This window comes from Convolutriloba macropyga, chromosome 6, assembly GCF_964194025.1.
Source record: "Convolutriloba macropyga chromosome 6, txConMacr16.3, whole genome shotgun sequence".
Classification (NCBI taxonomy): Eukaryota; Metazoa; Xenacoelomorpha; order Acoela; family Convolutidae; genus Convolutriloba; species Convolutriloba macropyga.
In genome coordinates, this window is record NC_134473.1 from 65,679,124 (window position 1) to 65,704,250 (window position 25,127).

A 25,127-nucleotide genomic window follows, 5' to 3' on the forward strand; every position below is an offset into this window, starting at 1 on the left:
GGAAACGTTTTCAACGCGACACTTACTTCAAAGAATTCGGCATGGACACAGGTGGAGCACAGATTTCAGCCGACTTAGAAGAGGCTGCTAACCGGGCATGTTCCTTCGCTGAACAAACGACAGAATTGGACGTCTCGTGAAGCAGATTTGGAAGTTGATATTGTTTGGCTTCTTGAGGAGTTTACACCAAGAGGAATCTACACCAACGACAACATAGCTAGGTCGTGCGAGGTTAAGACCGCTAGACCAACAGTAAAACTTATGCGTGTTTACCCCAAACCCCCTAGCAGGTTAGGGTTAGGCTGTGTGCGCCCCATGGTGATAATGCCTCACATTGACTTTTCATTGATTGTTCACGGCAATTGTGAGTGATTCTTATGTCTTTATAACCCCAAATTGTAAGAGAATGAGAAGTCGATTGTAACCGGATGTAAAATGCTTTGCTTGAAATGCTTTATATAGAGAAACTAAACATGTGAAACGAAGCAAAGAGACCTTTATAAAGGGAAAAGACAGGATACAATACGATAGAAGGACAAGAGGCTACTAGTCGTATTCATGCTCTGTCAGTAGATAGCTGCTGTTTAGGGAGGGTAGTTTAAGTTTAATGAGGGGGTACGGTGGAGCAGGGAGGGGGTCGAAAGTGTGAGGTTAAGGATCAATTGAGGTGGAGGGGTGGACGAGGGGGGACTAAGCAGGGTGTGGAATGGGGTCAAACTCTGAGAACTGCCCTCCACACCATGAGCCCATAAATTCATGACTCCTCGACGGATTCCGTGAGTCTCATACTTAGAGACAACTATAGGGGCTTAAGGCCATAAGAGAAATACTCAGAGAGTTCATGCTTTCTGGGCTTCACCTGTTTCAGTGTTATCCCATTTTTGAAGACCAAAAGCCAAAAGATATGACAAAAATCCAAGAAAAAGTCCAAGCAAAACCTGAATAAAAAGCATGACTGCTACAGAACATATAATTGCTAGAAACATCGCTTGAGAGCAATTAATGACTAAATGGATACGCTCTCAATGAATTGCCTAACGTTGGATATCACTTGGAAAAAACATTGTTTTGATCACTGAAGATCATTGTTTTTACCATTAATTAGAGCATTGATCATTGTTTAGAGCATTGTTTTGATTAATGCATCAAGAGGTTGCAACAATATATTACAGAAAAAAATATCATATAATCCCAGGACTCCTCGAAAATCCAAGCTTCGTAATGACACAAGAATACCAATATTTGTGCACCAAATAACCAATTAAATCATTTCAATTTATGTTGCAAGCTTTCTGCTGCACGTTTAAATTTGAAGTTTACTTGAACAAAATGTCATGAGTAGAAAATTAGATAAAAACCTCTATCACAGAATTATATCGATTCACATCAGAATAAAAACATGTCAGCGAAGGATTTCTAATTACTGAGAATAGATTCATAACTTATTTAAATTTTTTCAAATAACAATATTAATAGTACACATTAAAACTCCTCAGTAGATTTACGTAGTTAATAGTAAAGATTAAAACTCTTGCAGAGGGCCATGACATAGTTCTCATCATTTATCTAATTTTTACGACATAATGAGATGAACGTCATTACATTCAGTTAAAAGGAGAAAGCAAAAAAAGAAACGAAATTTAGAACTGTCTCACAGTCTAAATAGTAATGAAAACATAGCTGGCAGATTGCCAGAAAATAGCCGCAATAGATTCGTAGATCGGCAGTCTAAAAAAACAGTAAAAAAGACAGACCAAAAAAATTTATCTTTTCATTGAAGGCTGATCTGTTATATTTTGATTAAAAATCTGTATAAGTTATTGCTGCCTCTATTAGCTGATCTCAAATAACCTTCATTTAGAGTGATACACACCCATTTGACCTTATCTCTTTGAATTAAAGTAAATAAAAGTCAATTTCAAAGTGAGGAAGTCACTTTTGAGAGTGAGGTAAGTCAAGTGTGACCAAAAATTTAATCACGCGCATGAACAAAAAAACTCGCTCCACTAAGAGCGAAAAATGACGTCACACATGCAATTCAATTGAAATTGCATGAACGAATGAACAAAAAATGGCTGTGACGTCATATGGTCGTAACAAAAATCATGACGACGAAATAAAAAAAACATAGCAGGACAAGTCCTGACGTACAATTCAAAGAATTTTCATTGACTTAACAAACAACTAGACCTAGAACGGACAATGTGTGCATTGGGAAAACCATTTCTAAAAAAAATCAGGTGAAAAAAAAACAAAAAAAAACAGAAAATCAATGTCAAAATGCTGCTAGGGAGAACAAAAAACCACTAGTGAGATATGTAATTTTGATTCTAACAAAAAACTAGGTGCAGAATGAGCTGTGAATGGATTGGGAAAACCAGTTAGAAAAAAATCCGATCCAAAAAATCGAAAAAAAAACAGTAAAAATCAGAGTGAAATTGCCGCATGTGAACAAAAAACTGCTACCGAGAAACCGAATTTTTGTTCAAACACCATTTTCGCACTCTACTTTAAAATTAGATCGAAAAAAATTCACGCCGCAAAACCACTCGCTTTTTCGCTCCATTTCCTGTTTCGGCGTGACCAAAATCACCACTCCTATTTGACTTCAAAAATCATGAAAATGTGTGAACAGGTCTTAAAAAAAAGACAGCGCCCCAATACAATTCAAATTCTTTGAATTGTAAAAAAACCAAGAGAAGGCCAATAATAGCCTCAGCTATCGCTGTGCGGCTATTAAAAACGTATTACTCCATGCCGTGCTCAAAAAAGAATTCGTAAAACTCTAAAAACCCTCCAACGAATATAACCGATCCTGATCAGTCACAAATATGAAACCAGCCGCAAAAAGATTGCTGCATTTTTTTGGAAAAAGAGGCTATTATGAGTTTCAGAGACAAAAACTGCATTGTTTCAGAGACAAAAGGAGGCTAATATGAGTTTCAGAGACAAAAAGTGTGCTGCCCGCAATTTTTACACTACTAGAAGAATTCGACTATTCTACTTATCAAAACTGCAAATAAAGGGTTTTAAAAAATTGTACTAAGGGTCCCAGTATTTCACTGGTGTAGCCGCTCCTTTAATTTATTAATTGGTTGAAATTTGATTTGGTTGCTTAGACTGAATTTGAACATCAACAGCATAAAATTAGCAGAATATGTGAGATAAGCGTATGCGTAGGTCGGAAGAAATACTCTCTAGTAGGCGGGGTGTTTATATTACCCAACATTTGCTAAGTAAGTCTGCACAAATCGTTAAATTATTTTTTTTACTTTAGTTTGATCATGAAACCAAAGAACTGCAAAAAATCTTTCTAACATTATTTCATCAACAACATTACTTCGTTATGAAAAAACTTAGTAATTAAACATTGAAATTATAGTCTGAAAATAAGAATTGCGGATTAAGTGCAGCTAAGTTGGCTAATGTTCCGATTTATGTAGTTTAATCGGATTAAGAATTAACGTCCTCAGCCAGTTTTCCAAAAAAATAGTTTCATTTAATCTATCTGTAAAATCACTTCATTAACGTCTCCTCTCCATTTTCCTTTCTATTAACTAAACCAAAGTGCCACGTTTTTGTTTGTTTCTTAAGCACTCCTAAACTGCTTGGTTTGCACAATAAAGAAAAGGAGGAATTTTCTAAGTACCGTTTTTATTTTTTCGTATTTCTAAAATTTTAGATGATCTTATTTAATAATGTTGCATATTAACGACTGCCATATAATACAAAGAACTAGACTGAACCGAAGGGACCTGTTAATATTCAGATCAGAGAACAAACACAACGAGGAAAAAACGTACGGGCAAAACTCAAAACGCACTGATAATTTTTTGAAAACAGATAAAGTTAAAATTTAAAAAAGACAAGTTAAAAATAAAATTACTTGCCAGCATGATGTATGCCTCATCAGAAGGCCAATGTGACCTCTCACTGATGAAACTAAATTACAATGCAACAAAGCAAAATTAATATTGGGCTAGTTTAAAAATCCATCCATAAATTTGAAACAAATGAAATCAAGTAAAAAAAAAGATAAGTCTTCAACCGATATGATTATCTAGATTATACTTAAATTCCGAAGAGAGTCAGCGGGCCCTGCCATTAATCAAGCTAAGTGATAACACCACAAAAGAACAAGAAATACGGCGGGCGAATCTCAAAAATACACAGATAAAAACTCAAACAGAGCTAAAATTATAAAAACCGTTAACTGTCAGTTGCAAACATTAACTACGTTTCTTTATGCCACAATTGAAAACCAACGGAATTTATCATTAGTAAATACAAGTGATTACCAAAAAAAAAGAAAAATATCGAGAACATTCAATTTTCTCCAAATTTTATGCTATTATAATTTATTGGTTAAAAATTTTTTATCCTCACCTTTCAAAACCCTTGGATAAAAAGATGAAGTTTTTTCTCAATAGCTGAGAAAAGAAAAAATTGAAAATGCAACATGCAGACTGTCAGACACTTAAGATTTTGTAATCATTTTCAAATAAGATTTTGTAATCATTTTCCCTCAAAATTGCAAACAAGTCAATGTTGAGGAGCAGTGCTTACCTCGTCCAAGGTTGTTGAGAAGAGGTGTCTCTGGAATCTCGACAGCCATTGGGCTCCTTGCCAGCTCAGCAGGATCCAAACCACCACCAGGTCCAGAAGAACTCGCGCTTGAAATTGTCCGGAACAACTCATTTTCCAAAACTCTGGGAAGGTTTTTCTGTTGTTGTAATTGAGTCAATGATTTAACTTCCTGGTTCAGGTTTTCCTCCGTTGAGTTCAGTAATTCTTCATTGATTGCGGTCAAATTAAACGGCTGTCCGAGTCTATTTACGCTTTCTAGGTCAAATTTTGCGGCCTTTAGGCTTGATAACAAAGATGCTTCATCAGAGGTGGTAAATTTGAATGTTGGTATGGAATTGGTCGCTGATATAGAATTGTGTTCATTGTTAGTTGTGACTGGTTTGGATGCTGCTGATGATAAACTGGTAAGAAAGTTATTATCCGAAGTTATGCCAGCTATTGGATTTGACAGGAGATAAGACGTGAAGAAGTTATAACTCGATGACGTAAGCAAACTCGAGCTGCTATTACTATTACCAACACTAGTAGAAATATTATAGCTACCTGTTGTGGTAGTAGTAGTAGTAGTAGTGGTGGTTGTTGTGGTAGTAATATTAGGAGTTGAAGTTATAACTAAAGAAGCAGCGCTGTCATAAGAGCTCTGGTTATCTGAAGTTGGTGCTGTTACTTTGTTTCGCTGCAGTGGAGCGAAACTAGCTGGTGAAGAAGCAAATGAATTAAGAGAATAGGAGGCTAGGGGCGCGTAAGAAGTGAGACTGGAGGTAGTAACCACCGCTCCTGTTACTGTTGCATCGATACAGTAGGGCAAAACGGCTGTGTTATTGACGGTAGTAGATCTAACAGGTACTGAAGAGCTTTTACTAATGGTAGTAGAAATGTTGCTGCCATTGATGGAGGCCGTAGTAAATGTGATATTTGTAATATTAGTGTAGTTGGTGTTAATACCGTAACTAGTTAACCCGCTAATACGCGCTGTAGGGTCGGTGGTGGGACTAACAGGGGAGCTAACAGCGCCAACCACCTTTGGTGGATTAGTATTTGTAGTTGCTGTGTCTGTATTTGTGGTGGTGGTGGTTGCAGTGAAGGTATTTATGTCTTTACCCGCATCGCTAATGTTGCCTGCGCTGTTTTTAGTTAGTCCGACTGATAAGTTTGCTATCTTGTCACTTTGGGCATTTTCGTCCCCGTGTATCTGTTGCCCCTCCCGCTCCACTCTAGCGTTACGGCAGACCCCCAATGAAGTTAATTCAGCTGGCGGTCTTTCTAATTCAGATTCAAACACATCCTTCTTCTTTGCAGCACCCGCGTCTTTTAACCCACTAATACTACCACTACTGCTGCAGCTATCTCTGCTGTTACTAGCCCGGGCAGTACTGCGATTAGCCCACGCACAACCAGATTGTTCATGCTCCAATTCTCTTTTTCGCTCTTCGAATAATAAATCTTCACTTTTCTTTTCAGTTGCTTTTTGTTCACATGCAGCAGAAGCAGCACCCCCGCTAAAATGTGTTCCGCAATTGCCACAGTACATGGGCTCTGTTTCCACTGTTGTACGATCCCCTCCCTCCGAAGCGCCATTTTTACCATCCCCTAATGCACTAATATTGAATCTATTGTCTAAAACAGACCCTACTGCCGTCTGAGACGAGGGGTATGTGTGGTAGCTTCTTTCGCATTGCTCTTTTGTTAAGCTGGAAACCGCGTCTAATTCAGTTCCGGTGTTTTCAGTTCCACTAATTGAAGTTAAAGGTCGTGGCTTAATTGAATCCATATTTCCCCCTCCGCCATTTTCACGCTTAATCCCACAACAATTGCACAAATTCGCATCTTCCTTTGTGTAATTCATGTGATTAGATCCTGATTTTTCAGAGCTGCTTTTTTGTAAATGCTTCAAATGATGCTCACAGCCAGAAGGTTCCACACTGCCTAACAAGTTAGCCCCAGTTGCTAAGTAAAGATGTTTATAAAGCTCGATTTGGTTTAACTGCCCAAGTCTGCATGTGAAACAACCTTCCAAATTACAGTGCGACGAACCTTCATGATGAGAAAATCCAGGTATATAGCCAACGTTATGCATGTCCAAGTTTTGACTCCCACTAAAACCAAGTTTTAGGTCACTTTTCGAACTGCAACTAACATTGGTACAAGATTTGGGGGTAGTATAATGCGTTGAGTTTTTGAACTCATTAACCAATTGATCGCCATCATTTTCCGAAATTCTGGAATAATTAATGGATTCAGATATTTTAGAATCTATCTTTGAAACTTGCACCTCGTTCGGAACAATAAAGCTTGTTTGGGTTTCCAGTGTAGCCGTTTTTACTTTCGAATGTGAAACGCAACATTGACAAACTTTCTGTTGCTGCTCTTTTTCACGCAAACTAGATGCTCTTTTTAGAGCTATTTGTTTAGTTTCGTCATTTTGAGAAGCAACTCTATGCGAGGGATCATTATTCTTTACTCCGGGGTCTTTTTCTCGCACGTTCGAATTAAGATCTTTCTTACTTCGAGTATTAGAAAATTTTCCGCTGTTGACCATAATTTCCTTTCCAATATCAGGCGCGGTGAAGGAGTGGCTTAAAAATTGATAAGAATTTGAGTGGAAGTCCGGTTTTACATCTTCAGGTTCTGCTTTTTTGTCCTCTGATTTTGGAAATGTGCTTTTTGGTAAATCAATTGTTTCTTCTGAAATACTGGCAGTATTCTGATGTCGCTTGGCAATTGCTTTCTTTTCCCGCATCCAAACTTCGAACAAACTGCTTTGTTCCAAAACTTCGCTATCCTCGTTTGCCAACATTCCTTGCTCCATCTGTTCTTGCGTTTCTGGTTGGGGAAAATCATAACCAGCCTGGTTATAACTATCTGGATAACCAGTGTAGTTATAACTCATACTCTCGTCGATATCCGAGGTCACTGTATTGATATTAGAACCAATTTGGCTCTCATACGCGGTGGTTTCTCCAGCGTAACTTGAAACGTGGCTTAGCTCAGTGTCTGGATAGGTGTAATTGTTTTGTTCCGGATTAAACAAGGACAAATTTTGGCTACCAGGCGAAGCATCTGCTGATAAATTTGGTCTGTTGTTGGATTTTGATCCCACGTGTTGAGACTCGCCTGGAAAATTGCGTTTTGGGGATAAAATTTGGTCGGTGTTTATCGCACTGGCTGTAACTGGTTTATGGCTGTGACGCGTTATAAACGGCGTGGATTCTTTCTCCGCTCTTTTATTCGATTCTAAAAAGGACCTCTTTTCATTTTCTTCAACTGATGAAAACCGATTCATTGCGCCGTTTGCCTCTGTCATTTCAATTGCATTTATCCCTTTGAAAGCGGAGCTTGCGTTGTCAGTTGCAATTTCTGTATTATTTAACTGGTTGCTAAATTGATTGGGAGTGCTTTCGTAATGGATGCTTGAAAAGCTTTCGTAATCCCCTCCACTAACTTGCTTTGGTGATAAGTTGACCTCGTCTCCCCCAGTTAAATTCTGCGGTGATAACTTCTGGTCAAAATTGAATGCTGAACTACTAGAAAGATTAAGCTGATTTAAATTTTGATGTCTCCCATTGTAACAATCATTACTGTCGCGGTTTGAAGTTTGCTTATCGAGATAAACGCTACCGTACCGCTCTAAACTATTCGGATAATATTCTGCTTCAAAATTTGGTGAATGCAACTCTTGCAAATCTTGAAGAGTTCTATTCTCCAAATTCTCTTCTTGGAAGTTAACAGTTGAGTTTTCACACTGATCAAAGTTAAATTGATAAGGTATGTTTTCGTATATACTAGATTCATCTTGGTTCGTATTTTCGTAGAAATTTTCATCAATTCTTGTTTCTTCTGTCTCAATGTGGGAACTTTCATGAATTTCATCACCTAAGGTACGGTAACTATTAGGTATATCTTGAGCAATCGCCTCGATTTTAGCATCAACGTTATCTCTTTTTAGCTCATTACTTGAAACGTTTTGCAAAATCTCGGAAGTTTGCCGATGACTTGAAAGATTTTCATTTTTCGAGTCTTCCAGCGCACTGCTAACTTCAGCATTTGCAGGGTCAGCTTCATAAGAATCGTCGACTTCCAAAGAGTGAAAACTATTTTCAGGTTCCAGAAAATCGACCGGAGCTCCAAAATTTCCGGAGAAATATTGATATGACTCTGTTTGCTCAAAACTGTACATCGACTGGTTTATTACGTAATCATCATCTTCATAAAACTGAGTTTCTGTAATTGTTACGTCACTGGCGTGATCGGAGCTTCCACTGCCGTAATAATTGTCGAATTCCTCTGCAATATTAACAGATGATTGCCCGCCAGAATTTTTGGCCCCTGGAATATCTGGGAAGCTATTAGAAATTGAGGATTGAGTCAAAAATGTTGTACCCACTTTTGAGCTGAAGCCGAAACTGTCAATATCAACGACTGACAGTCGGCTCTCTTCAGACTGTACGCTTTCCTCGGATTCCAAACGTGTGGGAGCCTGAAGCCACTGGTCAACTGGGATCTCTTTTAGTGGTCTTGCAAAATCGGCATCGCCACGGTAAGAGCTATCGTACGAATCCGTTTCTCGTTTGTGGAGCCGCGAATCGTGTTGGACGTCGTTGACTTGGCTTGAAATGTGCAGCGGCTCATTACTGTCATTGGTCGATACTTGGTTCTTGTTAGTTGTAGAATTCATCGTCTCTATTTCATTTTCAGTTTGCATTTGTTCTTGCTGTTGGCTCATCAGCTCAATTTCTCGAAGCACGTTAGTAATGTCCGCTAAATCTAATTCCATTGAAAATTTCTTGTAATCAAAATTGGCATTGCTCGAGGACATCGCGCTTCGCAATGCCTCCTCCACTTGTTTTCTTTGGGCTATTTCGTCGTACTGGAAAGCTGATGAATCGAAATCATTTGCAGAGTAAATTTGGTTATCTTGTTCAACTGATGACTGTGGTGGGTACCGTTTCTGCATTTCTGCTGAGAATGGAGCAGAAATGTCAGAAGAATATTGATCAGCGTAATGTGCAGATTTTACGGCTGAATAGCTATCCTGTGCCCCAAAGTGGGAACTAATTTGTGTGAGGTCACCTCTGAATTCATGTGATTTGATCACGTGAGGTGAGGGGTTCATTTTTCCCGTTGCAGACATAGAAGGCGGAGGAGAGACGCTATTAATGGAAATTGTTGGGTCAAAATTAGCAGATGCGCTGCCTGACACAGGTGAGCTGCTCGCTGTGGTTGTTGTAGCGTCACTTTCTACTCTGCCCAAAAATTTGTCTCTTCTTAATTTGTATTCTGCCTTAATTGAACTGTTATCGCCAACACTTCCACCGCCAGTTGTACATGTCGTTTCCCTCTTTTCAAAATTCCCCTCTTCTTTTTCATCAGTGGTTATGCTATCGTCGTAATTAAGTTTCGCGCTAGCAACAGTCACTTCCTTCCCGTCAAGCAATTCAGTGTTAGTGTAGGATGGAGTTACAATTGGCTGGGAGTTATTTTGATCATCAAGGTAGCTTGAGAGCTCTTGATGTTGTTTTGCGATTGAATTGAAGTTGTAATCCGCTGGAATTGTGCTGCTATACTCGCTACTACTCCCGCTGCTCACACTACAGCCCGGTAGAAAGGGGAAATAAGTTGAATTTAAAATTTCATTATTCCCAGCAGCAGGGCTTGAAAGGGGGTAAGAGGTGCTGTTATTTGTCCCTGAGGCAGTATCAACACAACCACTGCTAGCATTAGAATTGCAATTGTTCAGACTTGGCTGTGTTTTCCTGTTATCTGAAGTACTGCTTGAATAAAATGAGGAAACCTCCTCCTTTTCTTCAACCTGTAGGGGGGCAGTAGTCTGCTGCACTTGGGCAAATTTAACTTGATCGATAATTTCAGGCACAGAATGTGCCACCAAATCCAATACTTCCTCCCTCTCCTCTTCTCTCAAAGCATCCTTCCAGCCACTTTCCACGATTGCAGTCTAGCAAACAATGAAAGCAAGTGCTTAGACCGAACAAAGCCAAAAAAGTCAATAAAATCAAAACGCAATTTATTTTATAGCATAGTCGGCTCAAAATCGATATACTCTACAAACCCACTTGAATAAATTTAAGCCTTGCTCTATAAATGACCCAGCGCAGTTTAATTTGGTGCATTTAATGGATAAACCGAAATGCAATTGATCAAAATATGAAATAAGAAAAGAACTAAGATTTTTGCGACTCAGCATGAGGACTTTCATGAGCACTTTTAATCAAACATTTGTTTGCATTTTAAGTACTCTCATGTAATGGGAACAATAAGCTGAGAACATTTCACTAGTTTATCAAATCAACAACTCTGAGCAGAAATGAGGATTAAAGATATAGGCTATTCTAAAGATATCATTATAACGGCTCCAATGCTTTTCATAGCCATAGTAACATCAGCCATAGTTCTTTGATGACCGAGAAGTCAATCTAATAATGACCAAGTTCAAGTTTTTATTGAGTCTAGACTAAACTGAAAAACATGCCACAGCAATTTATTGCTTTAGATTCTTTTGAGGGAACACTAGCGTTGGATTTTACAAGCAGATTATATATGAGGGGCTGCAATTCAACGAACGATATTTTACAGATACAAACTCAGGGTGCATAACAGCACATGTTTTGACACCAAACATCAGAATCAATACAGTGGAAACCCACTTGAATAAATTTGAGTCTGCTCAATAAATGCAACCGCACTTTAATTCAGTGCACTTAAACCAACCTACAATTTATCAAAATATGCCAGTAAAGACTCAGATCAGATAAAGCACAGAATGACGACTTTAATGAGCACATTTAAACGGTACCACCGGCCGCTTCAATACACTCATTGACAAAAATAAACGCACTAAATGCAAGTTTACATGGTGAACTGCCTGTTCATGAAGAACGTTTTCAGTAACAACACATCTCCGTAAATCAACTGTAAATAGATAGAATTTAAACCCAAATTGTAAAAAGATGAGAAGTTTATACGGAAAGAACCAGATGTACCTTCAGTCTGATATGAAATCTATTCAACTTGATCATAAACTCGCTGTGCTAAAGAAAGCTTGCTTAAATTTATGGAATGGTTAGGTTGAACAGAATTAATACGGAATACAACTTATTGCTGATTACTGAAAAGTCCCCAGCTTCTACCCAGATTTTCTTGAAGTACGCTTATCATTTTTTCTGAATTCAGAATTATTGAACTTCTGACCATATCCGTCAATTGATACAATATCAAAAATAATGGGCCAAAGCTATGCTGACTAAAACTAACTTTAAAACAGGTAGTTTCTCATGCTAAAATGTATTGTGTTCTTGTTTTGTATACAACTGAGTGCTTAAACTTGATTCACAGTTCAGGGGACATTTGCGTAGTACTAATTCAAAAATCTTTAGGATTTATGAGGACAGCCTAAAGCGGGAAACCGTAATCAGACACTAACATTTGCCGCCGGAAACTACACACAAATGCAGCAGAATGTGAGAAAAGTGGCAAGTAAGCGTAAGGAAGGGTCGGGCGTTAGACATAAAAAGGGCATCAATCAAAATTTGAACAAATTATGCGAAATGTGAGCAGTGCCAAAGCATGAAAGATCCTTGAAATAGGAGCGCCTCTGGGCAAAATTGAGAATGTACTTATAAAAGCTGAGTTTCCAATTATATAAAAAGAAATAGAGGTAAAACTTCAAAAAATTTGATTTAAGAAATTCCACAAGTGCTTGAAACAGAACTTCGGGTCTTTCCCATTATAGCCACCCCACTCCCCCCCCCCCCTTTAGAGGTCAGATAACCTATACCCCCCATCATAAACATACCACAAAGCCATAATAATAATGAGGGGCTATAATTTCTTGAGGGGGGGGGGGCTATTATAGAAAGACCCGGAACTTTTTTATGAAATGACAAAATATCGAAACAAAGTGACAAAATTTCAAATGAATAGTTTTGAAGGCGACGGATGGTTGAGTACCTTCGGTAAAAAAAAAACGGCAGAAAAAGCAGAAATGCTTTGGACACTGCGACATTGACTGCAATCAGAAAGAAAATGAGTGCCTGAAAAATATACTGCGAAGAAAAAACTGAAAATAGTTACAAAGAGTAAGCAAAGGAAAGGAATGCAGTGTGAGAAAAAACTAGAAAGCGGTTTTAAGAAATTGAAGAACAGCTGGCATTGAGTTATGTCAACCAAAAAAAACAAGAGAATTGAAGCGTCCCTTGTCTGCAGAAAGTAGTAGTAGTAGTAGTAGTAGTAGTAGTAGTAGTAGAGTCTTTAGGGTCGGAGCCCTCGGGTGTGGAACCCTTCAGTTTTCGTTTGGCACGAGTTTTTTCATTGGATTGCAGATTCCACAGTTGCATAGAAGTCTCCAGGTGCAGCTGTCGAGTTCGTTGTAGCTTCTGTGGAAATAGTTTTGGTACATCTTTGTCAGAAGTTTCTTCGTCATTGGCTTCTCCGTTGTCCTACTGATGATGTTGAATAGCTTTGTGGCTCTGAAGAAAAAATTTTCGTCTGATTTATGTAGTCGGTGTTTGGGGAGTTCAAATTCCTGCTTTTGTCTTGTTTCGTTTTCTTTTCGCTTTGGCAGTTTGTCTTCGGGGACGTAGTAATTGCCTTCTAGGATTGAGAGGAGATAGAGGACATCGTGCATTTCCATGTACATGGAGAGTGGGAGTATTTTCAGCGTTTCGAGTCTTTGATGGTATTCGTCGTTTCCACCGCATATCCACTTTGTTGCCTTTTGCTGGATCTTCTCGATTGATTTCATGTCAGTCTTCGAAGGGTACCAGACTTGGGAGGTGTAAGTGAGTACGGGCACTACGTATCCTATGTAAGCGTTCAGTTTCGTTTCCATTGAGGTTCTGCTCGAAACATTTCGTTTGAGTGTGTAGAAGGCTTTCCACGCTTTGGTTGTTCTAAGTTGGCAGTTTGCGCTCCAAGAGAGATTTCGAGACATTACGACTCCGAGATCTTTTTGGGTGGCAACGGTTTCAAGACCTGCTTCGTCACGCTGGGCTAGATCCCCTCTGATGAGGAGAGTTTTACTTTTGCTAACATTTAGGTCCATATGGTTTGCTTTGCTCCATTTCTGTATTTCCCCGAGAGTGGTCTCGCATTCGTGTTCACCGTGGGAAGGGTAGTTTAAGAGGGTAGTTTAAGAGGGTAGTTTAAGAGACAGGCGAAAAGAAAGCAGACATGGTAGCTTGTTTCCTTGCTTGTGTCACGAATGAACCTCAAGGGACCTGGTCTATCGAAACGGAAATAACTACCATCTCAGATGACATCGAGTGCAGAAGCCAAGAGGTATGCGTTGCATCATCCGAATTGGATGCCACGAACGCTACTGGAGTAGACGGAATACCGGTCATAATTCTCAAGGATCGAAATAAATGAATTTCGAAACAAACGAAATTCTAAACGAATGAATTAATTAGTTTCAGATTAATCTGAAGTTTGGGGCAGCCGTGATGGCCCCTCGATGATGGTTTGGATAATTGGAGCCAGTGCAGCGTATCCTTCTCTTCAAACAGGTTCCGAAGCTGAAAATAGTTGATCGGAATCTGTGATTAGGTGGCACGACGTCATAAAGCATTACAGCTCATCGGTTGATTCGAGAATTCCTCTGAGGTAAAGAACTGATTGAATTCATACGTTCAATACCTGATAGTAGGTGCGTGTACTGTGAACACGAAGGAGCCGAACACATTCTGAGCGATCTAAAAACATTGCCGATCCCTGTAGTGCACGTTGTCAAAGATCTGATATCAAACAAAGAGGCTCAACCCTGACCTGTTTATCGAGTACTACGAACTGCATCAAGACCACAAACTCGAACTTCAGAGTCTTGAAATAGTTCTAAATAACGGCAAAGACCTACGGACACTTCTGAAGAAAACTGAACCCGAAACAGCGAGCAGCAAAGAGACAAAGACCAGCGGAAATTGAGTACGCACGCGATTTTGATTCTTTTTCTGCAAGTAGTTGAAATTTTGCAAGATACGGATTTAAATGGCCAGTATATGACAAAGATAACTGCTTCCCTTAGTCTGTATTGCTTACTCTTCTCTAAAAGATACTAATTTAAGAAGTGCAGTACCTGATCAGACCTGTTGTTTTTTCTTTGAGTCCTTCTTTGAACCCGCAAAGTGACACCCAAACATCTCTAACTGCATCGCATCTAATTTCTGTATTTGCGAACTTGGAAAGGGTGGTTAAAATAGTTTACTGTGTCTGAAGCGGCGCACCCGACGTCTTTAAAGCGCTAAAGTAGACAGGCGTCCCAGTACTCTACAACGCTAACAATCTACAGTCAAGAAGACAAATTGCTTGCAAACGCTCACAAAATTAAGTACTATAATCAAGACAAAGGAACAACGATCTTTGTTAGCAAGTCTCTGACCAAGGAAGAGCAAATCAAAGAGAAGGAATGTCTAATCAAACGATACAAACTGATTAACGAAGAAGGATACCTGCGCAACAAATTTCGAATTTTCAACCAAAAACTGTACTATGATGGGACTGAAATTGAGGTATCTCAATGGTGACTAAATGTGAAACAAGAATCCGAGGAATATCTCGAGTCGTTTGTATTCAATGTACGTAGCATAATCAATCGAGATAAACGCACCAGACTTGCTAACTACGTGAATCTGAAAAGCGTAGACTTCTTCATGCTTACAGAGACTTGGCTTCATTGCTCATTTCACGATAACGAGCTATTTCTTCTCAATTACGCAATCTTTCGATCAGAAAGAAAAGCTGATAATAATACATCAAAACACGGAGGTGTTTTGATTGCTATCAAGAATACTTTTGTCTCTAGACAAATTCCTCTTTATTCAAATATTTGTGGTGGCGTGATAGCATGTTCTCTCTGTTTTAATTCTCGGGATATTTTACTTGTGTGTTTTTATGCCCCCCCCCCCCAATTTCATCATGTCCCAGTCCGTATGCTATTTCACCTCAAGATCGCTATCTACTATTTGAGGAAGTCTTTACACTGTCAAAGACCTTCTATTCAACAATTGTTTATGGTGATTTCAATCTGCCGGAAATTGATTGGCATGATTACTCAGCTAAGAACTCAGATACACAGAAGTTTGTTGACCTAATTAGCTTTCACAGCTTTCAGCAAATCATTGATTTCTCTACTGCAGCATCAGGTATTCTGGATCTCATCTTAGTAAACCCAAAAACAGAAGTTATATACTGCAAGAAAATTAATCTGGACATCAGTCTGTTATCGAATCATGATGCAATTGCCCTTAAAGTTAGAGTCAGAAACCTAAGCTCCTCATCTTTAAGAGAAACAAATTCAAAGATAGTTTACAGCTTCTGTAAAGCTAGATTTGATGAAATGAATAAACAGATAACTGAATTACCTTTTCATGGATTTTGTTGGAGTAACATTAATGTTCTGCTTGAACAGTGGTACGATTGGGTTAGACCAATAATATTTGAAAACGTTCCAAAAAGGACAATGCATCGATCTCAATTATCACCGTGGATTAAACCGCCGACGTCAAACGCAATTAAACGCCTTGAAACAGCTAGAAGGAACAATGCAAACAATATGAAGAAAATAGCAATGCTAGAGGGCATTGCTGAAACGCTGATTGAAGAAGATAAAGCTGAGTATGAATCAAATTTAGCGGCATCCCGATCAACTGAAAAACTTTTCAAATACTACAGAAACTTCAAAGCGACCGCGATTCCAAATTCTGTCTCCTTTAAGAAAGAAATTGCTAATGATCCTGTTCGTCAATGCTCTCTTTTCTCAAAATATTTTGCCTCAATTTTCAAAATTTCTTCCAGCTTCGTCCCTAACAATTCGCCCCCATTGCTACCCTTATTTACAGATTTTGATATTTCCCAACAAACGATTGAAAAGATCTGCGAAAATTTGGATGTTCACAAAGCAAAAGGTCCGGACGAAATTCCTGCAATTGTATACAAAAGGTGTTCAAGGGCAGTCAGTAAATCCCTAAACCAGATTTTCTACAAAATAAAACAAACGAGTGTTTTTCCAGGTAGCTGGAAAAACTCAGTAGTTGTTCCCACCTAAAAAAAAGGTTGTAAGGCTGAGGTAGAGAATTATAGGCAGGTTTCTCTTCTGTCAATTGCATCTAAAATTTTTGAACGTTGTTTGTTTATATGTCTTTACCGGCATTTAGAACCAATATTTCATCAAGCCCAATACGGTTTTCGAAAAGGTCGCTCATGCGTCGATCAACTCTTGGTTTACCTAGAAGCTATCTATAAATCAATTGATTCAAAAAAAAATATTGACATAATTTATACCGACTATGAGAAAGCGTTTGATAATGTCGATCACGGTATTCTTTTAACAAAACTATTCAATCTTGGTGTCCGCGGGAAAGTTATCAAATTATTGCAATCTTACCTAATCGGAAGGACTCAAAGAGTTAGAATCAACGGTCATTTTTCTGAAAGTGTTAACGTTACAAGTGGAGTTCCGCAGGGATCTCTTCTGGCATCCCTCTTCTTTGTAATCTACGTCAACGATTTACCAGAAAGTTGCAGAGCTGTTATTCCTCTCCTTTGTGCCGACGACGCTAAATTCATATCAGTCAATAAGTCCAGTCTCGTTTGTCAGATCGATCTTACTAGGGTGATGAAATGGAGTGAACAACATAAACTCCCCTTAAACGTCAAGAAAATGCTCTCATATCTCAATGTCTAATTCCATGCATCACTTTAAATTTTCTGGAACCTGGATCGAAAAAGTACACGTACTGAAGGATTTAGGAGTTTATGTAACAAGTGATCTTAAGTGGGACATCCACATAAAAAAGTCCGCGAACAAAGCGCTCGGAGTTCTTTTCATGTTAAAAAGAAGCTCACCACACCTAACTCCGTCAATTAAATTAAACTTGTACAAATCTATGGTATTGCCCGTTTTATTATACGGAAGTGTTTGTTGGTTTGCTAATGTAACAAACACAAAAGTACTTGAAAGTGTTCAGAAAAAGAGTTTGAAATGGATCAACAGCACGAGCAATAACAATTATAGAGAACTACTTTATTGCAGTCGTATCTTACCGCTCTCTTTATATCTACAATTACAGGATTTACTTTTTCTTTCTAAAATTCTTACGGGTCATTTCAACTTCAATATTGATCAATTTGTCTGCTTGAGGACCACCACACGTTCATTACGGAGTGAAAACGAACTGAAATTCGAACATTCAAAACCACGCCTTGAGATTTGTCAGCAAAGCTTCTTCTTTAGAACTTGTGCTCTTGTGAATAGACTTCCACACAGCTTACAATTCGGAAATGCATTGGGTTTGAAAGGTCGACTACTCAATTATCTGTGGCATCATTTTGAAACGAGTTACAACGAACTAGTCAGCGATACAAGGAAAATTTAACAGCAACCACGGACAAAGAACCGGGACACAGTCCCCGCGCCCGACGACACCGAAGGGCCAAATCCCTACTACTACTACTACTACTACTACTACTACTACTACTACTACTACTACTACTACTACTACTACTACTACTACTACTACTACTACTACTACTACTACTACTACTACTACTACTACTACTACTACTACTACTACTACTACTACTACTACTACTACTACTACTACTACTACTACTACTACTACTACTACTACTACTACTACTACTACTACTACTACTACTACTACTACTACAAAGCAATGATCCAGAAATCCTGAACAATAAGAAAAGCTGCACCTCGACTCTTCCGGAAATCAAGACTCTGTCTATTGGGCTCAAGTACGTCGTTAACTTGAAAGCAATCATAAGAAAATGCAGAGTCCTTCCCAAAAGCAGCGACGAAGAAACCAGCAACAGTGAATCTGAGTAAGTGCAAAGCCATATTGAAACGAGGTTGTTTAGTTTTGTGAAATCCTAGAGATTAGTCTATTTAGATTGGATCAAAACTAAATCTTAGCTCGTAGTCAAACAGTCAACAATTTCCCCGAAGTTAAGTGAATACATAAATAAAGGTACTATTTGAATTTGAAAATGAAAAGCCAAAACGGCAACAGAAAATCGACGAATCACAAAACCTAGTTTTGTGAAGTACCTAGAGAAATGTTTTCTTGGTAATTGATCACAATTATTTCAAATTTTGATTTCACTCTCAGATCGAGAAGTGCAAAGTAATGGGCAAAAACTAAACTCTGAAACCTGTAAGAACACCATTCCTGAGAGTCTCGCTCCTAAGATCTTGCTCTTATGTGTCCTGCAACACACATGCAACTGATGCCAGAGTGTATGGCCTTGTGAAGTGTGGTCATAAACGCAATAAAGGAGCTCGGAGTGCAAAGCAGTGCTTCTCTGCAAGTCTTTTATGGCAAACAGTGAACGAGACAATATCCAATGAAAAAGCATCGTTAACTTGCTTGAAACGATAGAGAAGCTTGACATCACCGCAAAACTAATATCATTGTAAGATAGAATAACCTACTTAGTGGATCAGAAAAAGGAAGATGCTCTAAAATCAAACTGCGAAAAAGTTGACCAAACGTATTCCACATTTGTTTCGGTGGACAAAACTTCGGAGCAGAAGCATCAAGACGAACAGATTTCAAAGAGAAATAAAGGAAATTATAGAAACAATAAATCTTTTCGAGCTCAAGGGATAAAGGAAGATCCAAATAAAAGCAAAGTCAAAAATCTTGTACTAACACATGAAAAGCGGTGTGGAATAATGTACCTGATAGGAGCAACCACAGAAGTAAAAAAACCTCAAACGATTTGAACAATTCGACCCTGAGCAGAGCTAACCTAGAACACCACTGCTAACGATATCAAAAGAAATTTAAGTAAGACCGACAATTGCGAAGATTCATCAATTGAGAAACCAACTCGGAGAAAGAAATGCCTACAGGCTTCCAAAAGATACTGAACAACAAATTCCTTTCTAAAGAAAAAACAAAAGCTGAAAAATCTAGGCGTGCCAGCAAGAAAAGTCGAGATCAAGAATTTGGATTTGTTCACCGACTGAAAGAAGGAGATGTCCTATCTTACCGACCAGGGTCATTGAAAAGGATTTCTGAAAATTCCGCAACTGAAAAAGGGGAACCAGATGAATGTAGAAAACTTGAATTTTGCAAATAGGGTGCTACTATCTCGCTACTCATTGATATGTTTCTGCGAAATCCGTTTAAACCAGATTAAAAATACGTCAGAACTCCTCCACAACGAATGCACTGTATATCGATGTGACAGAGATAATGTAGACAACAGTAACCAACACGGCGGCAATTTGATAGCTGTCAAAAGTGCTTTTGTTTCTGAAAAAGTGACTTACTCCACTGCCTGACTCTAGTGTTGCGTGTAAAAAAATTGATCACTCTGAAATGAGGGCAACTCATAACGTTAAAACATAATATATCTCAACCTGCTCCTGCAAAAAGAAATATCCCAAAAAACCTACCAGGATTAACATGTGGCAACCTCAACCTTCCTGAGATGTACCGGAAGACACTAACGAGCTCAAATGAAACGGACGAAGAGGTGATGAAAATTTTTGAAGGAAAAATTTACAGGCAAGCAATAGACTTCCCCAAATGTGCGCAGAATACACTAGATGTAGCCCTAAATTGCAATTGAATCGTGTAAGCTGAAAAAGACTACTCTTTCTTAAAGATAAAGGACTGTTCGGATCAAGAGGCAATCTATCTAACACTCGGGTGCCCAAAACAACAATGCAAACCAGTAATAGAAAGTTTCAGAAGCTTTGGCAGTGCTGACAACGACAGCATAAACGAATACCATAAAAATACTCCTCTGGAACAAATTTGCTTTGCTATTATCAACAAAATGGTCGACAAATTTTTTGAGTACTTAGAATTTATGATCAATGTCTATGTCCGAAGACAAACCAAACATCCCCAAAGTCTTCCACCTTGAATCAAGAGATCAACGTTAAGCTTGATGATGAACCTAAATTTTGCGAACAAAACGCTGACTGACAGGCCAACCAGTTACCGGAAAAGAACTCTAACAGAACCACAGAAATAGAGAACAACTGGTAAGGGAATCTTCACAAGAAGGCCGCCTGGAATATCAAGAAAAACTGCTAGGCTCAAGAAACACGGATGTAACCGTCAAACAGCTAGAAAAGTTAATAAAATTCCAGAGTTTTCACGAAATCCTGATCTGTGACAGTAGCCAATCAAGGAACACCGCAAAGCAAATGAAAATGCTAAACAAAAAATAACGTTCCGCTTTCTCTCCAAAACCGGAGTTCAGACCAACTTACATCAAAACTGAGCAACCAACGTTGACTAACTTTGATATATTTAAAAAACATTATCTCCATAGTTTCATACCTGGACATTTTAATGTGTTCATCAATGAGCAAACTTTGCGAAAAATCCTAGACTGCTGGTAACTGACTGAGGTTTCTCCGATTTACATGAAGGGTGAGAGAAGATGTGTGAGCAGCTACAGACCTGTTTCACTGCTGGATATAGAGAAACGTTTTTCAAAAAGTGCTTACACACAGCACTTTATAACCACATCTGCAACTTCTTGACAACGTACCAGCACGGTTTTGTCAAAATCAATCAGTCATAACCAATATGCTATCCTTCCTGAAAAAAGATGCGCCACGCCCTTAATGAAGACCCCGACTCTGAGATTGAGGCTTTTAACACAGATTTCTCTTAGGCATTCGACTAACATCTTCAATACATGCTCTTGAAGAAAGTTGTAGGCATCGAATTAGGATGGTGCTTACTGAAGATCTTGTTCAACTACCTAAACGGAAAGCAACAATTTGTACACATAATTAGCATCCGAAATAAAAGCATTCTAGTAAGAAAAATTGTGTATGGTCCAGACAAGATAGATGTAGTGAAAATCACAGAAATAAAATCACAGAGTAGTGTAGCAACTGTGATCGCAGAGCTAAAAAAAGATTGGCTACACTACATGTTTGGTCCAGACAACACATGCTCTGCTATATCCCGAAAAATGGCTTCAAAGAGACTTGAGGCTAACCGGACTCAAGTCCTCAAAGAACTAGACCCTAGATGGTTTTCGCACCAATGCTCTGGTCTTCATGGCTTGGAATTAATTCCTCTAAAGGTCTGACCACTAAATACCTGAGGCTTCGGCCACAGGGGAGGTGCACCTCAAGAATCTCTCCTGAGCCCGCTTCTCTTCTGCACCTCTATCAATGACTTGCCAGAAGCCCCAAGTTCTCCCATCAATTCATTTCTGCTGATGATCTAAAACCATTAGCAACTGGAAGAGAAACCTGGGAGGTACAAGAAGGCGGAATAGCAATTCAAAAAATGCTAAAAGCGAAAAAAAACGGATCTTACCGTGGAAAAATTCACGAAAGTTGCGTTCAAGGGAAAAATAAACCCATCAAACCAAAGGATGTCCAACTTCATAACTCGGCGACAGTGCAAATTTTAGGAAATCCGGTGTCGAGTATCCTTAATTGGAAGGCGTACATTAATAAAATCAAAGAAAATGCCCAACTAAATTTTTACGAATGTTGCAATAGGTGTACAATCGAGGACCAAACTCGGATTCTACAAGTCCTTGATTCTTCCAGTGCTGTTGTATGGATTCGTTTGCATAACGACATCTAGAGCTGAGCTGAAAGAGCTAGAAAAATTTCGAGAATAAACATGTCAGATGAACCAATGGAATCAGAGATGTCAGTTATGAAAGCCAACTTAAACCACTGAAATTCCTTCCATTACCGATGTCTCTGCAACTAAGCAATTAGTTGCTACTGTCAAAGATGTTGACCAAAAAGTCCAACTGCATCGAGCTGTCAGAAATGGTGCAAGAAAAGTAATGACAAATGCCATCACTATTCTCAATGTAGAAAGTACCAAAAAAACTCAAAGAGAAATTGCCATCCAAACTTGTGAAAAGGGCGCACAAATAGGATTAAGTTCAGAACGAAGCCATACTTTAATATCGAATAGTAGCGATTAAGTGCCGTTTCGTCAACAAAAACTACTCTGAAAAGAAAGTCCACAAGTGGGAACTGTGATTGCCATCTCTGTAAAAATAAGTGGACAAGCCCTTGAAAATTGATGACTGGAACTAAAAACCCTGCGGCGACGGTTGTTGCAAAACTATAACAACAAAAACTTGCAAAAAGTCTATCAATCTTATTTTCAAAAAGTATTTACGTTTCGTGCAACATGAATATGCATCTTGAAACATGCTGTGTTAAGCTCAGTCAGGTCTGTTTGGCTACTCCGCAACACTTGCGGGTACAGGAAGGAGCGAGATAGTTTCATCAGATGCTGGACAAAACAACTCAAGGAGAAGCTCAAGAGTGAATTAGAAGAAATGAACGACTGTCTTACGACCATGAATCAATGAGTAACCAATTTGGCGGGAAAAAATGTGGAAAGAGAACTTTAAAATGACATGCGTAAAAATATACTGCTTTATAGAGTTCGCGGGAAATGCTGATGTAATTCACGACTTCTTGTAGGTCATGATCAAACTGTTGGCGATAAAAATATCACAAATGATTAAGTCCTGTTCACCGCCCAACTGACAATGTTCTGATTGTTCTTTGAAACGACCATAGAAAACTGCAGCCAGCCATCCATTTTCTGTTTCAAAGAGAAAAGAGCGTATCTGTCATACGTTATATCTCTTTTTCGTACAAATGTCTCCTCCATAGCTTTCCACAATTATTTTGTTTTCTGTTTTGCAATCCTCAGATGAAGATGTTTGCTATTAAAGATGCGTCTAATTCCTGTGACAATCAAAGGCAGAGCATTGATACCATGTTCTTATCGCAAGTGACCCAGGACAAATCTCTACAGAGAATTCAAAATTTTTCCACCCTTTAGAGTGGTTTGGCCAAGTGACCTTCAGTTGTCCACATCGTGTCAGTCTGCCCGAAGCCATATGTTGACTGTGTCCCACTATTTGTTCTTCGTAGACAAGTTGGTCAGCGTAGACAACTGTAGTAATTGGATGTCGACGCAATTTATCATGATTGATGTTACCTCTCGCAGGAAGAGCCAGTTTCCATTGAACAATGCATTTCACCAATTTTAGTTGAAAATTTGCTGTGGTCTTCTCCCAGCATGCATCTATGTGAAGTGGAGTCTTGTGTGATTTTTTCGACGACAACACCATGTGGTGAATTTGCAGAAAGATGAAAAACTTTCGCAGTGCAATTGCTTCTGTGGCTATATTGAGTGGAATTCGCGACCGGAACGACAATTTTACTTTTGAACGAAAATTAGTTTATTTTTTGAGCGGAGAATGCGGCGCAATTCACTATATTCAACTCTAGTTAGGAAAACGCGAATCTGAGAGAAAAGAGCGTATCTGTCATACGTTATATCTCTTTTTCGTACAAATGTCTCCTCCATAGCTTTCCACAATTATTTTGTTTTCTGTTTTGCAATCCTCCGATGAAGATGTTTGCTATTAAAGATGCGTCTAATTCCTGTGACAATCAAAGGTAGAGCATTGATACCATGTTCTTATCGCAAGTGACCCAGGACAAATCTCTACAGAGAATTCAAAATTTTTCCACCCTTTAGAGTGGTTTGGCCAAGTAACTTTCAGTTGTCCACATCGTGTCAGTCTGCCCGAAGCCATATGTTGACTGTGTCCCACTATTTGTTCTTCGTAGACAAGTTGGTCAGCGTAGACAACTGTAGTAATTGGATGTCGACGCAATTTATCATGATTGATGTTACCTCTCGCAGGAAGAGCCAGTTTCCATTGAACAATGCATTTCACCAATTTTAGTTGAAAATTTGCTGTGGTCTTCTCCCAGCATGCATCTATGTGAAGTGGAGTCTTGTGTGATTATTTCGACGACAACACCATGTGGTGAATTTGCAGAAAGATGAAAAACTTTCGCAGTGCAATTGCTTCTGTGGCTATATTGAGTGGAATTCGCGACCGGAACGACAATTTTACTTTTGAACGAAAATTAGTTTATTTTTTGAGCGGAGAATGCGACGCAATTCACTATACTCAACTCTAGTTAGGAAAACGCAGCAAAATAATATTTTTATATTACCAACTGACTTATAGCGATCAAGATTAGAGAAATAAACTATTTACAAAGAAATTTACAGGTATCAATTTTTTCAATCAAAAACTGATCAAGCAGCGGAGAATCTCAAAATGGAACCCAAAAATTTTTACGACATGAACAGGCAATTACTTCATTTTATCCCATGTGGCATATAGATGACAAAATATGGCAAACAAATTAAAATAAAATTGAACTAAATAAGCTAAAAATTTAGAATTGAGGATATGATATCTAGGAATATAATGGTCGCAGGATATAAAACAAGAATGGTTATTTATTTGAGAGCAACCAGAATTTTGAAGGGAATTTCTCTTGAGCTTAGAGTAAAGAGTTTCTGGCTTGGGAAATTTAGGGCCATTTAGGTGAGAACAAGATTCGCATGGGAGCTGAACTTTCTGTTCACGACACCTAGATATTAACCATTTGGGTTGATTTTGGCTGTTTCAGTCACAATCAAAATCCTTGCTGATTGTTGCCGTTGAATTAATTT

The 25,127-nt window shown here is 38.7% G+C and overlaps 1 protein-coding gene across 1 annotated transcript in view; it reads right to left on the minus strand.

The window, feature by feature from the left end:
- Positions 1-25,127, minus strand: part of LOC142341378 (uncharacterized) — a 119,067-nt gene that overhangs the window by 41,314 nt on the left and 52,626 nt on the right. Inside the window, exon 6 of the mRNA XM_075392305.1 lies at positions 4,567-10,540. Coding sequence (XP_075248420.1) covers positions 4,567-10,540 — 5,974 coding nt within the window. The remainder of the gene's footprint in view (positions 1-4,566; positions 10,541-25,127) is intronic.